The sequence below is a fragment of the Rutidosis leptorrhynchoides genome, chromosome 2 (genome assembly GCF_046630445.1).
Source record: "Rutidosis leptorrhynchoides isolate AG116_Rl617_1_P2 chromosome 2, CSIRO_AGI_Rlap_v1, whole genome shotgun sequence".
Classification (NCBI taxonomy): domain Eukaryota; kingdom Viridiplantae; phylum Streptophyta; class Magnoliopsida; order Asterales; family Asteraceae; genus Rutidosis; species Rutidosis leptorrhynchoides.
The window spans coordinates 453,340,432-453,358,254 of record NC_092334.1 but is presented as its reverse complement, the minus strand read 5'-3'; the positions used below and the strand labels follow the sequence as shown (position 1 = coordinate 453,358,254).

At 35.7% G+C, this 17,823-nt stretch overlaps 1 protein-coding gene across 2 annotated transcripts; it reads right to left on the bottom strand.

Annotated features, from left to right (window-relative positions):
• Positions 1 to 5,917: 5,917 nt before the first annotated feature.
• On the bottom strand, positions 5,918 to 12,468 carry LOC139892498 (FKBP12-interacting protein of 37 kDa-like). 2 transcript variants are annotated; one of them, XM_071875607.1, is made up of 14 exons: positions 12,380 to 12,468; positions 12,179 to 12,230; positions 11,710 to 11,771; positions 9,802 to 9,869; positions 9,636 to 9,672; positions 9,429 to 9,513; positions 9,231 to 9,295; positions 9,055 to 9,132; positions 8,523 to 8,570; positions 7,785 to 7,838; positions 7,332 to 7,493; positions 7,133 to 7,202; positions 6,869 to 6,924; positions 5,918 to 6,300 (listed from the first exon to the last, which is right to left on the bottom strand). In XM_071875607.1, the coding sequence occupies exons 1-14, from the start codon at positions 12,395 to 12,397 to the stop codon at positions 6,124 to 6,126; spliced, it is 1,032 nt and encodes a 343-aa protein (XP_071731708.1). In that variant the 5' UTR covers positions 12,398 to 12,468; the 3' UTR covers positions 5,918 to 6,123. The 2 variants fall into 2 exon arrangements, with proteins under 2 accessions (XP_071731708.1, XP_071731709.1); XM_071875608.1 differs by lacking the exon at positions 8,523 to 8,570.
• Between the last annotated feature and the right edge of the window lie 5,355 nt (positions 12,469 to 17,823).

Below are 17,823 nucleotides of genomic sequence, written 5' to 3'. Positions count from 1 at the left end.
AAATCTCTCTTAGTACCGTTTGAGTTATTTAGGACTCCGTCCGTACTCATGAACCTCCTAAATCACGTATGCAACTTATCTAGACAAATCTGTTATCGTATTTATAGATGACGTCTTAACTTATTTAAGTAAAGAAGGAAAACGAACAACATCACTATCTTACGCTCGAACTTTTGAGAAAAGAGCAACTTTATACCAAATTCTCCGAGTGAGAATTTCTGTTGAACGAAGTCCAATTTTCTAGACCATAATGTTAATGGTCAAGGCATTTCAATCAATCTCGAGATCAAGCCACATGTAATCAGGAAACTCTCCCCACTCAGACTTGTATTCGTAAAATCTTAGACCTCGTCTGTTATTACCAAAGACTCATTTCTGACTTTTCTCGTGTTACACGACTTTTAAACTTGTTAACTCACTAAGGAAAAACCATAAACCTCTACGTGCCCGAATCATGAGCGTGATTCTTCACACCAACATTTCTAGTTAAATTCGTTATTTTGCACGAAGAAGTCGAATACTAAATTGTGGATCCGATCAATTTTCTCGTCATCACGTACCACACTACATACCTCTGATATTTCACCATTACCGTCTGATATTACTGGAATTTAAGATAACACACAATCCAACGATACTTCACTCTTCTTTGACTTAACGCCCTTGTGTTTCTGATAATCGGTCAACTATTATTCAACCCCGAACTATACAACTACGTGTACTACCTCGTTTCTCTTTCAGACTTCAACTTTTGACAACTAGAGGCACGTTATGGCAACCTCGAGATGCAAGCTCATCCTATTCTAAGTCCTCATTTCACTCCTATCTTTATCGCTCGCATTTTTCGTTTAAAGAAACTCCTTGAACATTTCTCCATGGATAGAGAAATTCCTCATATTACATTAGTATTCGCCATGAGGGTGAATAGTCCTAACGAACATTTTTCGAACCCTAACTAACTTGTTCAAACGTATCTTAAGAGATTCTATTCCAACACGGTGTATCTTCGTCATTTATCCTGTATCGAAATACTCGTTTCACTTCTAGCGTTACAAGAGACCTTGGGAACCCGCTTAGACACATGTACCGTGTATCTCCCACAAACAGACGAACCGAACAAACGAACGATTTACGTCTTCGAAAGACATGTTTCAAACTTGCATGGTCGCTTTTAGTTGATCCCTCATACTACGATAGATACCGTTCTTGTACTAACGCCGCACTTCCGAAACCCTATATGACCGCAAATGTCATACCCCTATTCGTTGGACCAACGCATGTGGCAAGCAAACACCGAAATCTGAACTACATCAGGAAACAACAATTGAGATCGTTCAAGTCCGAGAAGGGCTCGAGACGACCCGTAGTCGCCCAAAAGAGTTATACCAAACTTAGATGAAAACCTCACAAAATCCCTGTAACAGTGTAATATTGAGAACCCGCACCTTGGAAAGGTGTAATCCGTTTCGGGAATCAGGGAAAGTTAAACTCGCGACACGTTAACCCTTTTGAAACCTTGGGGCGTATTTGGAACTTCTGACTCAATTAAGTTTCCGCTTACCCTGTGTACCATGTAACAAACTTAGAAACGTGTCCTGTGGAACAGGAACGTGCAATCCTACTAGATACATCAACTACCGATGACAAACTTCTCTTCATAGGAAAACCAGTTGAAACCAGGTATCGTAAAAACCGAACCTTAATACAACGTAACACCCCGACTATCCGAATTCGTGGAATGTCCAAGAAAGTACCTTCACTCATTCGTAGAGTTACTACTCTAAGTCTCGAGTAAGAGATATCGACTACTACTTCCAACTAAATTTCGGGACGAAATTTCTTTTGAGGTGTGGATAATGTAACATCCCGCATTTTTCCGTTAAACTATTTTAACGCCCGTCTTTTTCTTTCTAAATAATGCCCTTCGTATCTAGATTCGTATCCTTTGTTATGTAACGTTTTAAATATTCTCGTTATCGAATTTCAATATCTCCCGTACTTCCGTATAACTTAAAATATTCGATCGGTTAAATCCCGCACCCGCTTTGAAACTCGAGGGACCGGAGTTGCCAAATGGGCAAACTAGTTGACTAGGTCAACTAGTCACCCCATTTTTCATTTCATTATCTCTCTCTCTCTTTCTCTCTACCAAGAACACACACACAAAAACCCATTCCATTCATTCATCATCTAAATTCAATCTTGGAAGCTCACAACAAATCCGACTACATATTCTTGATCCTCTCATCATCCTCTTCGATTTGATACTAACTTCATTGATTTTGGGTAACATTTCTAAAACTCTAGATTTCTTTAAATTCGTGTTCTTGACTTAAAAGTGTGTTCATTAGTGTCTATGGCTCATTGTGATGTCGTGTATGTAATTTGTATGCTCGATTTGTTGTTTTTGGTGTAACTAGTTCATTATGAAAATTGCTTGCTAAATCTTTGATTTTGGATGATCAAATGTTGTTAGATTGTTAAAGTGCATGTTTTAAAAGTGTTACTAGTATCTTTAGCTTCGTTTTGATGTATAGGTTGATTAAGGAAACATCAAACTCATGACTATTGATTTTTGTGAATGTTCGTTAGAGTTGATAGACTTTAAATGAACTTTTGATGATTTGAATGCCATGAAATGTTGTTAGTAAGTGTTTAGTTGTATTACATGTTTCATTACCTTCAAAACGGCATATCATATGTATAAATTGGATTCCCGAAACTTGAATTGCAATTGATGAACTTGAAACCTTGTTTTGGAACGTTTAACGAACTTTCGACGAGATTTTGTTGTCTAAAATGATAAATTTGATTTAGGAAATGTATCTAGTTGTGTTCCTTGTCGAAAGAGCTTTCCGGTGATATAAATTACATGTCTTGATTGTTTGCGGATCATAAACTAGGATTGATTGAAGTTTGGCTCGTGTCTTGTGTTTTCTGCAAACAGGATCTGTAAGTCTTTTGGGACGCCGTCCCAAACACCTAGACGCCGTCCCATCCTTTATACCAGGACGCCGTCCTGGCAATTGGGACGCCGTCCCACTCTTCATATCAGGACGCCGTCCTGGAAATTGGGACGCCGTCCTGATACACTAAAACCGGCTGTTACTTGGGTCATTTGACATAAAAATGTTTGCTATGCTACGGACCTCCGATTAACAGGAAACTTGGCCAACATGCTCATATATGATTATATAACTTAGAAAAATTGTCGGATACCCAACCCGACCCCGTTGACTTTTCTGTTGACTTTGACCCGACCAATTTGACTTTTAATCAAACTTAACCAAATACTTATACAACCTTTCTAACATGCTTATTTACTTGTATCTTGCATGAAACTTGACAATTTGATTCACATGCTACTTAATCGAGTCGTAACGAGCCATAGGACTAATTGAACAACTTTGACCGATCGTGTTTACCGTTATTTGATACAACCTAATTGTTTAGGTCAAGACTAGCTTTGTCTTCGCACGCGTTTACTTGTTGAAGTACTTTATTAACTCTTGCACACGAGGTGAGATCATAGTCCCACCTTTGCAAATACTTTTATACTTTTAAATCGTGGGCTGAGAAACATATACTTTATATACATTTATACGGTTTATACTTTCATACTTTGGATACAAATGCGAATACAAGAGCAAAGATACAGACGAGTTAGAACAAAAGTCCTCAATCCAATTATCATTAGTTCCACTTGCAGGGTGTAAGTGTAAGCGAGTGATTATGTTGTGTGGCCATACGGGTTTAACAAACCCTCATTCAGACGGTTCGCTACCGTTAGTGAATGAAATATAATTTCAACAATGTATAGTGTAAGTTCTAACACTAAATTCAAAATTCAGAGGGAAGATTCGGTTAAGCCTTGATAATTGGGTGCTCGTGATACAAATACTATTTTGGGATGTGAACGATTCTGGTTGAACAATTCTTAAAGAACCTTGTGGTTCAATACAATTTACTTACTAAACCTATGATTTCACCAACGTTTTTCGTTGACAGATTTCTATGTTTTTCTCAGGTTTTGCACGATTTGCGATACATGCTTCCGCTCATTATTTGATACTTGCATTGGATGTCGAGTATACATGCATTTCATGGAGCGTCTTTTGACTTTACTTTAAACCGTGTCGCCTAGATTTCAATCGTACTTATAACGTTGTAACTTAACTTTTGGTTGAACAATTCTTGTAAACTTTGAAACAATCTTTATTTTGAAATGAAGGCGACATATTTCGGTCAAACGTTATCTTAAAGACTTATAATCAGGTAATGGGACCCACGTAGCCGACGCCGTCACTTGACGATTTGTCGGGGTCGCTACAACTCCCAACAGTGACACTCCTTTCTCAAATAAATTGGGACCCTCTATATTAATTAATTATTGTGTGTACAAATATTGGAACACTATGTACACGCTACAAAGCAATAAACTTCCGTCCACAAATACGACTGAAAAGGACGATTGGAGAGACGAAGTGGAGGACTAAGTGGAGGGCGCCCCCTAGACTAATTGGTGCCAACAGTGTCCTCGTGGACTAAGGCTTGGACGGGGTGGAAGACACCACCGTTGGGAGCACTCTAGGATAGTTATTTAGGGTGATTATTGACAATGTATAAGTAAGTGATGCATATTTTAAAGTTTTAAAGATAGCCTTAAGAGCTATGTTTAATGACTTTAAGGTTATGAATGTTATTTTGAGTTTTGTCGTCATCAAACCATTCATTGTCATAAGTTCATAACTAACACAACTAAACTCCTTAACTGACATATTTGTTTCACATCAGCATTAACACTAACTCGTAACTAAATACTACTTAAAACAAAACAAAAGGTACAATCAAACAAATAAATTGTGCAACTGAAAAAAAGCTTTTTTTCATGAGCGACACCTACACCACCATCGTTAAAATGGGAACTCGGAGGCATGGGCGATTGTAGCTAAGAGGGAGTGGGTTCCTATGCCCCCACTATTTTTGAAAATGTAGTAATCAAATTATATATGACACCACTTAATTTCGTTATGGGAGGTGATCCTCACACACCACTTATTGATCCATGTACATTTTTGTCTCATAAATTCACAATTATATCCTTAGCATAATCTTGAGAGTTGAACTTATATTATTATTCTAAGTATTAATAAGGGTATAATAGATAATTAGGTGTACATGGATCAAAAAGTGGTGTGTGAGGATCACCTCCCGTTAGTTATAGGACCCCATATAATTTTGAATTTTATAATTTTTTGTAAGGTAAACAGCCATTAAAGTTTCCTTAAATTATATTTAGTTTTAAAAAAAATAGGACCCAATGAATTTTCATCATGAATTTGTAAAGGGTTATGGTGGAACCCGTGACCCGTTGGTGTGCTTATTGTGTTAAAAGTTTGGCGGGGAAACTCTATTACAATGATATGGGGGGTCTTAAAACTTCAAATGACATCAAAATAAGCTATTTGTTTTACAATGGCAATATCGGTATCGAATCCTCTCATTTGCCACCCACGCACTCGTTAGGAAGAAACTCCTCGCATCCATCGCGCAAAGCGTACCCGAAATGCTTTAGGTTAACTGCTTGGCCCGCACAGAGTGAAGGATACCAGAGACACAACCTTTGGAGAAAACTCCCCCCAAGATTTAAACTTACACCTATTTTTTCAAGGATACAGGCTCACAAACAACTGAGGCTTTTTACCACTCAAAATAAGCTATTTTACCTCCCTTTTAATTTACTAATAATAACTCCTTCCCTATGAAACTATTAATTAATGTTATTAAGTAAACGAACATGAATGTAACTTTTGTTCGTAAATGAACGAAGGGAAACATAGCTCTCGTTCGTTCAAACTTAACAACAACAACAACAAAAACAATGATCAAATATAGACAACAAATCTCATTTGTAGTTGAAACTTACAAACAAATTACGTATTAACTACTATTTTATTCAATTTTCAGATAATGAAATAACCTATAGTAACAACCGTTGCCTATCATACAGCATTACATTTTTCCATGAGAATTAGCATCTCCAGTATTCAATATCATGATCAAGTCTTTTTAGAATGATAATATACTAACATCAGCAGAATGTAATGCAATGTTTGTCAAAAACTATACACTGTCAATCTCAGAGTCCGTCCGCTTTACATCATCCTCGTCAGCATCTTTGTCAAAAGCTAACGTTTTGGTTGAATCATCTATTCTATACTGCTGCGTGTGCTGCAGCGCATGCTTTAGCCTTTGGATCTCGGCATCTTTGTTTTCTATCTCCTCTTCAAGGATTAGTACCTGAAACATGGCAATAACATATTGAGCTAACCTTTTTGGTGCATACAAATTTGACCCAAGGTGGCAAAACTCGCTACTCGGGGATTCCTCGGTCAGGAGAGTAATCGGAGGGATTAATCGGAGATTAATCGGATTGAACTTTTTATACATTTAAATGATAAAATGATAATGTTCAAAATTATTTGTGTAAATATAGAAGAAAACCGTAAACATGAACGGAAACTTAATCATAATTGTCTAAAAAACATAAACTTAATCGTTCATTTGTTCAAAAACTTTAAACTTCTAGTTTAAATTGATATAAAATGTTGAACAATTTTGATTGTAACCAACTTTGACAAACAAATCCGATTTTGACCCATTAACCGACGTTGACCGATAAATTAAACGAATTTTGGAATATCGGATCGGTCTGTTCTTAAAAAGGAGTAATCGGAAATCATTCAGGAGTAATCGGGATTTTTTACAACATTGATTTGATCCATATAATATATGCAGTCTAAAGTGTTCTTATTTCCACCGATATAAATATGGATATGGATGGATATATTTAAGAAACTATGAGCACCGTTTCATTTGATTTTTCAACATTGTTTGTCAGTCCCTCCATGTGCTTGCTTAATCCTGCATATACAAACATGATATGTTAACAAATGACCGCAAAACATGTTTATAATTGTCAAACACCAATAACAATAGGCAGTCGCAAACGACGGAATGAAATTCACAAATCGAAGTGATATATATTTTTTTTCTTTTATATAACTTTATCGGTTATCGATATATTATCAAGATATCTATACTAAAATATTAATATTGATAGAACACTAACCTTCGAAATGATTTTTAAGCTCCAGATTCTGAGATGTTTGTAGAGCAAGTTTCATTGATAACTCGTGTATCTGCGGGGTAATAAATGAAGTATATGTTCTTTAGGCATAAGAGTATAATAAAACTACGAAATTTGAAAAAATTTCAGCAAAATGTAAATAATCGTGAAAATATCAGTCCGATATAATGAAATTTGCTACCTTTCCTTCCCTGGCCTGATATCCAATCTCCTCGTTTTCCTCTTGCAGAGTCCGACACTTAGCCATTAGCGCATTCCCCATTCTACTATGGGGAGTGAAACTAAGAGCAGCTATATTATCCTGCAGCTCCTTCAACTCTTTATCCTTCTCCTCTACCAAATTCTAGAATAACAGTTGTTAGCATAAATGACATGATTTGAAGTGTGTATTTTCTTCGTGTGTGTTTTAAAAAAAAAACTTATTTATCTACCATAATGAAAATGAAAGATGCCTCCTACTTATTTATGTGTTCAATATTGTACAATCATTTTTATCGTCGTTCTTTTAGTTTTCTATTTACGTTGTTATACTAGACACAATTTCTAACTTCCAATTTCAACCACTAGGTATGTATCACTTTCAATTAACTCCACTAATTGAGCATGGTACATGCAATTTTATTAAAAATTGTACCTTTAGACGTGTAAATTCTTCAAAGATTGCTGGATCAAGTAACAATCTTCTTGCCTGCAAGATTTATCACCGAAAAAAAGCCAGACCAAGAAAGCTAGATTGGTGAATATAGAGAATTGCAATAGGGAAATTGATGGCATAAAAATTTTCATCGTTTCTGGTGTTGGGGGTGCAAACCATAGTCCCACACCGGTCATGGGACAAAACAAATATATGTATATAAGTCTAAGGGGAAGTCCCTCTATCACCAATTGGTTTTAGAAAAGGATGGAGTCTTGGGCTTATATTGCAGGACATTGTGTTTGGGCTATACGATTCTTAACAAATGGTATCAGAGCTAGGCTATAGCCCCGATGTGGTGGACGGCGCAGTAGGGCGCACCCCTGAGCGCACGCAGCGACGTGGCGCAACCCTGGCATGATGAGTTGATCCTGGAAGAGGCCCAGATGGACTTGGGTTTGAGGGGAGGTTTGTTGGGGGTGCAAACCAAAGTCCCACATCGGTCATGGGACAAAACAAATGTATGTATATAAGTCTAAGGGGAAGTCCCTCTATCACCAATTGGTTTTAGAAAAGGATGGACTTTTGGGCTTATATTGCAGGACATTGTGTTTGGGCTATACGATTTTTAACAATAACTAAAGTCAAACAGTAGTTGATTTGACAACCAACAACTGGAAGAAAGATTTAGACTCGGCACCTTATTATGTAATTTTAGGTAAACCACTAGAGACGTACCTGCATTGATGGAGGCTTAAGTTGCGCTCTTAGATCCCGAACTGCAGACTAAACAATTCAATTATAAATTTTAGTGATGTGGTAGAATCTAATAAAGTTCTTAACCAAAATCAACCAAGAGCAGCAATAGTTTAAATGAATGTGGTTACATAAGTTTTTTTTTTTTTTTTTTTTTTGAACAGCGATTGGGATCACCCGAGGGGACTTTACCACCCGTTGCGATCATCTCCCGTTTCGACTTTGCCGACCGCCCCCATCGCTGCCCGGGAGGAAACCTTGAAACCGATCCAAGGGCACGGCCAAGTAACCCCCCCCCAAAACGATATGGGAAAGGTGCCATGGGTGGATACTGCATGGCGGGGATGAAATTGTGTTTTTAATATGTAGCCAACGGGGGGTCGAACTCCTGACCTCCCCTAAAGGAAGCAGGCCACCAACCGCTGGACCACATCACAACTTCATGTGGTTACGTAAGTTATGAGTATAAGCTCATTTATTTTATTCGTACAATAAACAAAAAAGACAACAGTACCTTCAAATCCACTATCTCCTGCTCCCGTTTTGCAATGGTTACTATAAATGCCGCTTCCTTTCTCTTTGCCTTTTCTAGCTGAAAACAACGATTCAAAATGGAATTAACAATGTCGAACATTACTATAAAAACACGGTTCGTATCAACCCGCAAACTCAATGTTATGATCATGTAACCTGATCTTTTAGCAACTCTTCTGACGATTTCAAATTGTGGAGATAATTCACAATAACTTCAGGTTCTGTATGTAAACAAGAATTAAAAAAAATAAAAAAAAAAAAAAAAAAAAAAAAAACCAACATATAAATTAAAATCATATATGTTAATTATTTATGTTTCCAGTAAAGCAAACAAAATGTGCTGAAGAAACCAACCAACTACTGTGCCTGGTGGAATGGACTCGCTCTGAAATACAGAATGCCACTTTTGTATTTCTGACTTTGCATTTTTAAGCTCTGACTGTGACAAATCAGTACATTTACACACAAAATATTTGTGAAGAACGGTAATTAAAAAACTAAAAGGATTATTGAATGATGCTTAAATATAATTATAACAGCCAAATGTAATTTCATACATACTTGGCACGTTGCAAGATCATCCTTACAGCTCTGGAGGCTAAAAATATCAAAACACAAATAAAGTTGTGTAAGAGATGGTTTATTTGCAAATGGTATACAAAAAGAGCTTTAGCCTTAGCCAATTATATATTTCAAAAAAACAAGTCAAACAAAGTCAGTTTATAACCTTTCACGTAGGGATAATATCATCCCGGTTGCCACACCCTGTGCAGTTTCTTCAACTTTTGACTTCGCCTGAAATGACAACAAAACAGTATTAAATATTACTACGTATATTAATAATCAATACACTTATTTGACATGAGGATTATAAACACTGTACTGATCGTCACCTACATAAACAAAGTGAAACGAACAGTAATATTGAAGGTTACAAATTGTGGAATTGTCTTATAACCAGCATAACATCTGACTCGAATAAAATAAAAACATATAACCTTGAAAACTCTTACTATTCTATGTCACTATGTTAGCATAACCAAATTGAGATTAAATACTTCACAATGATTACCAAACCTCTTAAAAGATCGATTACATATAAACAGTTGTCTACAAGTATAATAAGCTAGGGGTGTTCATCGGTTCGGTTTTCGGTTTGTTCGGTGTATTCGGTTCGTTGTATTCAGTTTTGACATATTTTTGGGCAAAACCGAAAATCGAACCGTAAACCGGATTCAAAATTGAAACCGAACCGAATCGTCATATGGGTGGGAATCTGTTTAGATCTGTTTAGATGATTGGATCCCAAATATAATGACATTAAAACATAAATATACAAACTAAATATATTAAAAATATTGAATTCGGTTTTGAATTTGGATTTCGGTTTAACCGTATTCAGAATTTTCAAAACCGAATTCAAATTCGGTTTCGGTTTTACTCGATCCAGGAACCGTATTTCAAATTCCGTTTGGTTTTTTTCTGGTTTGATTTCGGTTTGGTTTTCGGGTTAAACGGTTTCAAACCAAATACTGACCACCCCTATAATAAGCTACCATGCCTTATAAAAACAATGGTATCAATCTGATTCGTAACCTTGATTATGGAAATATACATATTACATGAAGAAAATGTACCCTCGTGGCCTAGTAGATATCACTTGAATAAAAACTATAGCAAACAATAGACTGTGATGTAGCCATGGAGGTATAATAAGTTATCCAGAGTAGAATGAAAGGGAACATAAAAGAGTAATAAAAAAGGAACGTGTTGCGCTATAACGAGGCGAAATAGATGTGTAAAAGCTCATTTATTTGAGACAAGGGGAGCTTTGTGATTTACTAACAATTTTTAATGCTTAATTGACTTATTTCATGTAAGAGTAACAAAAAGCCTCGTTTGACAAACAAGTTGTGTAGGTTAATAACAAATTCGAAACCTAATACTAACTGTGGAGGTACATTTTAATTTCATTCTACCATCATTAACAAAAGAAAAATGGTAATGACTTAACAATGACCTTAAGGTAATCATATTAGGAAAACAAAATGACTCCCTGTAACGCTTCATGCTCATTGCTAGGTTGTATGAGTATGATAATACACATTTAACCACCTTATAATCACAAACAAAGCATTCTCTACCTAGGAGACACTAGATGCAATACAAATATAAGAAACTATAATCAAGTGAAAATATGTTACATACTTCATTCGTGTGTTCTTACTTCTTAGCAATACTAGTGATCCTTTCAAGCTTAGTAAATCAAGTAATTAACAAGCATAAGGTGTTGCTCCTAACGCTACACGGAATCTATATATTTGTATATCTACACTATGGGAGAAGAAACGGGTAAAAAGGCCTTTTCTGGTAAAAAAAAACATGTATGAATGATTTGATACACCCACATATGGGACCTTGATGCACCAAAAAAACAAGTTTAATATATATATATATATATATATATATATATATATATATATATATATATATATATATATACATCAAAACAAGTGTCAACACCATTACATTTATTTATATACACAACAAGCCTAAAAGACTAATTGTGTCCTAAAACTCCACACGCACATTACACTATATATGAGCTAAAATAAACAATAAATTGATAAATAACCTTTTTGGACTCAAAAATATCATCTAAATCATCATCAAGATCTCCAAATTCCCTCTTAGTTCCTACAATCACATTACAAAAGCCAAATTAAAGGAAAGAAAGATTACCTAACAATCAAAAACATAAAATTGAGAAGTTGTGATGTGGTCCAGCAGTTGGTGGCTGCCTCCTTTAGGGGAGCTCAGGAGTTCGACCCCGTTGGCTACATATTTAAAACACAATTCCATCCCTGCCATGAAGTATCCATCCATGGCACCTTTCCATATCGTTTGGGGGTAAAGAGGAGGGGGGTTTTACTTGACCGTGCCCTTGGATCGGTTTCAAGGTTTCCTCCCGGGCAGCGATGGGGGTGGTGGTGTTATTATCGCTGCATCGGCATAGTCGAAACGGGAGATGATCGCAACGGGTGGTTTAGTCCATCCCAATCGCTGTTCAAAAAAAAAAAAAAAAACATAAAATTGATAATAACCTGAACGCCTAGTTTGGTTGGTTGCAGCAAATTCCCCGTCAAAATCATCATCCTGCAAGTGCCGTTAGCGTTAATCAAGTTACTCCGCATAAAACTATGATTTTTGGAGTATATAATAATATATATAATTATATATATTAATACAAAGTAGGATCAAAGAAACGCACGAGACACAAACCCTAGATTTTATTTGTTACTTACATCGTAACGAGATGCCATTGGTATTCTTTGCTCTTAACGAATTTAAATTGATAAGAGATTAATTGATTCTCTTCATTATTGATTGAATTAGGCTAAGATTACATTGAAGTTCGTATATATATATGGTTCGGGTCCAAGAATTAGGAAACCCGTTACATGTATGGATGGCAAAAATAAACTCGAAACCCGATATTTTTGAGCCCGATTCGAGTCGAATAAATGGGTATGGGTGAGGTATGGGTTGGGTATGGGTTTAATTTTTTTTTTACCGGTTCGAGTTCGGGGATGGTTTTAGACACAAACCCGATTACCCGCCCCGTATACCCGAAAAAACCGAGTCCATATACCCGACCCGTATACCCGATTACTCGGCCTGATTATCAGCCTCGTATACCCGATACCCGGCTCGTATACCCGAAAAAAGACTTTAATAACCGTGGGATAACTCATTCATCCAATAGTTCTTAAGTATATGGGAACCCGAATACTCGTGGGGAAAACCGATTAACCGCTAGTTAGTAACTAAATGAGGACCCGACGGGTTCGGGTCCGGGTTTGAAATGGATTTTTCTAATCGGGTTCGGGTCTAAGATTACCTAAACCCGGCTCAAATCCGACCCGATGTCATCCCTTTTACATGAATCATAAATTGTATTATTTTATTTTCTATTTTTATTTTTTTAAGCAAACTCCAAAATATTGCTAAGATGGAGTTGTTATACAGAGCGTCAAATGAGTGTCAAATCCAGCTTGACACATTCTTGACGCCATTAATGCATGTTACGCGGTATTAGTTTAAAAAATGCTAACAAGCATTAGTTTTCTTTTTAACGTTCAAATCGATAAGCGTTTAAGATACTTGAACAATTTTAATTGGATGGGCTATTATAGCCGTTTAGAATTTTTTTTAAGTAAACAATTATAACCTTATTAATTTTTTTAACGATATATCCATAGTTTATATTTTATACACAACAACATTCATCATTTTCATTCATTCTCTTAACTTTTTATAAGAAAAAAATGTCAAATTCAAACAACAATCATTTTAATAGCCAATTCAACAACTCAAACGAGCTTTTGGATTGGTTCACTATTCTTTTATAAAGTTCGGGTGGATCATCTTCAAATCCAAACCCGAACAACTTAATACCAAATGTGTTTTCAATACTTTCACCATTAACAATCGAGTAACAACAATTTCTTTTGTGTAATCAACAACAAATAACGTAACAATTTTAACGGGCACATGAAACACAAATTTTGAAAACGCAACTAGATGAAACACAAGGGGACTTAACAACTCCATCAACGAAAGCACCTGCAGGTTTGGGTATATTTTCTAATTTATTTTTGATTTATATGTAAATTTGTTAATTATATTTATTTATAGTCTACATATATAAAATATACATATAAATATATTATACAAATATATACGGATTATATAATATATATATATATATATATATATATATATATATATATATATATATATATATATATATATATATATATATATATGTGTGTGTGTGTGTGTGTGTGTATATATATATGTGTGTGTGTGTGTGTATATATATATATGTGTGGTAGAAGGATCAAATGATAAATTTTTTTGTGTGAGAACTCTGAGAACTCAAAAATACACTGAAATTCGAGCAAAAAAGGGATATTCGAGCAAAAAGAGGAAAATTCGAGCAAAAATGGACACGGACGAACAAAAAAAAGCAATTCGGGCAAAAAATAGGACAAGGGCGAACAAAAAAAGTGATATTCGAACAAAAAAAGGCGGGCGAACAATTTTGTGTTCTACGTTTTTGATAGTCGAACAAAAAAATGTAGAACACACGGGTAGTCGAACAAAAATGCTGATATTCGAACAAAAATGTGTTCTACATTTTGAAATTCGAACAAAATTTTTTTTTTTTTTGCTCGACTATGAATTTTTTTGTTCGTCCGTGTTTTTTTATTTTTGCTCGAATTTCTTTTTTTGCTCGCCAGTGCACCTTTTTTGCTCGAATTTCAGTGTATTTGTAACGACCCGACTTTTTTCGACTTATATTTGAGCTTGTTACTTTCACGAAACTGCGTATTTATGCGTACTCTGTTAGATTATATTCTGGGATCTTATTTCATGTTGATTACTTTCGTTTATATTTTAGAACGTGCTGTTAAGTACTTGGTTACTTAACTTGACCCTCGAATGCTTATATGACCGTTAGTGTCACTTGACGTTTAGAACGAGCTATGTATCTTGGTACACGTTTAACTTTTGTCGTAATTGGAATATTGTGACTACGTAATACTAATTGTTATTTTCTAATAACAATTACTTGGTTTTTGGATGCTTAATTACGCTTAGTAATTTATTAATGCACACTAGTTAGTCTTGTTAGACTTTCTACCTTGTTGGACTCAAGTCCACCCTACTCTAGCTAATGGACTATTTAATTAGCCCAACTTTAATAAGTTTATGACCCATATAAATGTAAGACAAAAATCCACTAAGTTAAGCCAACATACTAGCATTTTTGTTCACCATTATCACAAATGTTGCATGGGATCCTAACAATAAGCACCACCTTTAGACCGCCACTAATCAAAAAGCAAAAAGGTGTCCCCCTTGTCCCCCTCAAAACCCACGGCCACCACCCCTCACCACCACTATAAATACCAAGCTATTTCCTTCCATTTCAAACCTGATCTCATTCACATTTTACACACACTTACTCTCTAATTTTCTCTCTAGTCTTTCTCACTCTAAAAAGTGTAAGTTTCAAATTTTCTTCTTCTTCTTCTTTTCTTCTTATTTTCGACCTCATCATCATCACTAAAGGATCAAGTTTTTTAGCTTCTTGATCTTGTTATATCTTGAAGATTCAAACTTTGATTTGAATCCTTCAAGAACATGAAAGATTCAAGCTTTCTAGCTTTGAATCTTCATTATTTTGATGGATCTAAGCTTTATAGCTTAAGATCACATTATTTTTGTTAAAAGATCAAAACTTGTGTTTATGATCTTCATGTAACTTGTAGATCTAGCCTTTTGCTTTAAGGATCTTCAAGAAAATTAAAGATCCAAGCTTTCTAGCTTAGGGTTTCATTATTTTGTTTAGATCTTAGCTTTTTAGCTTATGGTCTCATTACTTTCACTAGATCTTAGCTTTCTAGCTTATGGTCTCATTAATCTTGTAAAGATCCATGCTTTCTAGCTTAGGGTTTCTTAATACTTTAGATCTAAGTTATTATTGTAGATCTCACTTACTTGGAACCTTTTTATGATTTTTATGGTGATAAAAATCAAGTCTTCATCACCTCATATGATGAAGATGCATAAACTTGTGTCAAAAGGACAAAGGTTGAAGCTTTATTATGTTTATGCAATAAAAAGACAACCTTGATGTTCAAAACTTGTAGAATGTTAGCTTTTACTCTTAGTTGTGTGTTGATAGTTGAAACTTTGTCAAAGTGATGCTAAAACATCAAAGAGTTGTACACTTGAAGCTTACACGCATCAAGGATGAGAACCGTGATGAGCATCAAGCACCAAGAAACCCACCGGAGCACTTGTTTGCTGTTTTTCGGGGTCTGATCAAACTCTTAGGACTTCTGGAAAATTTATTTTCAGATAGTTTGGTTCGAGTAGATGACTTTTCGTTCAAGACTCGCCTAAATCCGATATACGGTTTAGGATTTATAGCCTTCCAAAAGTCACTACGCCTTTGTAACGACGTGCTGAAAATTCTGACCTACTCGCACTTGAACCGTCGCCACGGTCAAACGACATCGAGTTAGGATCTGAAAATTGGACAGCAGTTAGAGGACTCACGGAGCCTTGGCCACTGACCACGCGTCTTTTCGTTTTGTATAGAGGCCGTAGCAGCTGTCCGAAGTCAGCCTTTTGTTTCGATCTCTATTCTTGTTGAAAACTTACTTTAGCTTTTACGAATGATGATGATGATGATGATACTTAAGACTTAATTTATTCACTTTTAAACTTTTGGGGACAATATACTGACCTAGTGACCTTTGACTTAGGTTGAGGACCTTTCGGACCGACTTACTACTTGCATACTTTCCGTACCGACTTTTACCGCATTTATCACTGTGAGTTATAGCTTCCCTTTTTACTTTACTATTTTTGGGACTGAGAATACATGCGCTTTTTATGTTTTACTTACTTGACACGAGTACTTAAACTTTATATATGTGTGGGTTATATAACGGCATAAACATTTCCCTTAGCACGGTAACGTTTAACTATTGGTTTTTGAACTGGTAGACGCGAATCTTAGATATGGATCCATAGGGTTTGACATCCCCACTCGGGCTAGTCGCGCTAGCATTTAACGAGTGTTTAATACTTCGAGAACATACGCACTCGCCAAGTGTACTTTTAGGGGGTGATATTTACTTTACGTTAGGTTAGTTACCGTGCCCACGGATAAGCATATACTTTTCATACTGTTTTGAATACGAAATCTCGTGGTCTACATTATATCGTTAATTACAAAAATTATAGCTCACCAACATTCGAGTTGACTTTTTAGCATGTTTTATTCTCAGGTAACTAAGACGCTTATTGCTTCCGCTGTAATAGACTGCCGTGTTAGACTTCGGCTGCATTGTTTAGAGATGTCTCAATCATGGAACTTTTATCTTGCATTCACAACTTATGTTATTTCTAAATAATTGCTTTGTAATGACCTTTGAGTCACGTACTTATGTTTATGCTTTCTATTCGTAGAAGCACGTTATCTTTTGTAAAACGTTATCTTTTCATGAATGCAAAAACTGGTTCTTAAACAGCATATAGCGTTTGACCTCGTAATAATCCTGTTGTTGATGATCCGTACACGATGGTTTTGTATGGGGCGTCACATTTGGTATCAGAGCGTTGGTTGTAACTACCCGACTTTTTCGACTTGTTTCTGTGCCTTGTGATTTTAGCGAAACTGCGTATTTGTGGGTACTGTGCTACTTTATACTCTGGAATCTTACTACACATGGCCTACTTTCATTTATGTGTTAAAACGTGCCTTTAAGTACGAAGGATACTTAACTTGATCACCGGAAGCCTTTATGAACGTTAGTGTCACTTGACGTTACGAAAAAACTGCGTACGCGTTTAACTTTTGTCGTAATCGGAACATTATGACTACGAAATCTTAATTATTATTTTATAATAATAATTACTTAGGTTTTTGGATGCTTAATTACGCGTAGTAATTTACTTATGCTTACTAGTTAGTCTTGTTAGACTTTCTACCTTGTTGGGCCTTAGCCCACCCTACACTAGTTAGTGGACTATTTAATTAGCCCAATTATTAATAGCTAGTGACCCATTAATAAGTAAGATAAATGCCCATTTATTAGAGGGAACATGCTAGCATTTATGTCAAGTATTATCCTTAATGTTGCATGGGATTCCAACATAAGCACCA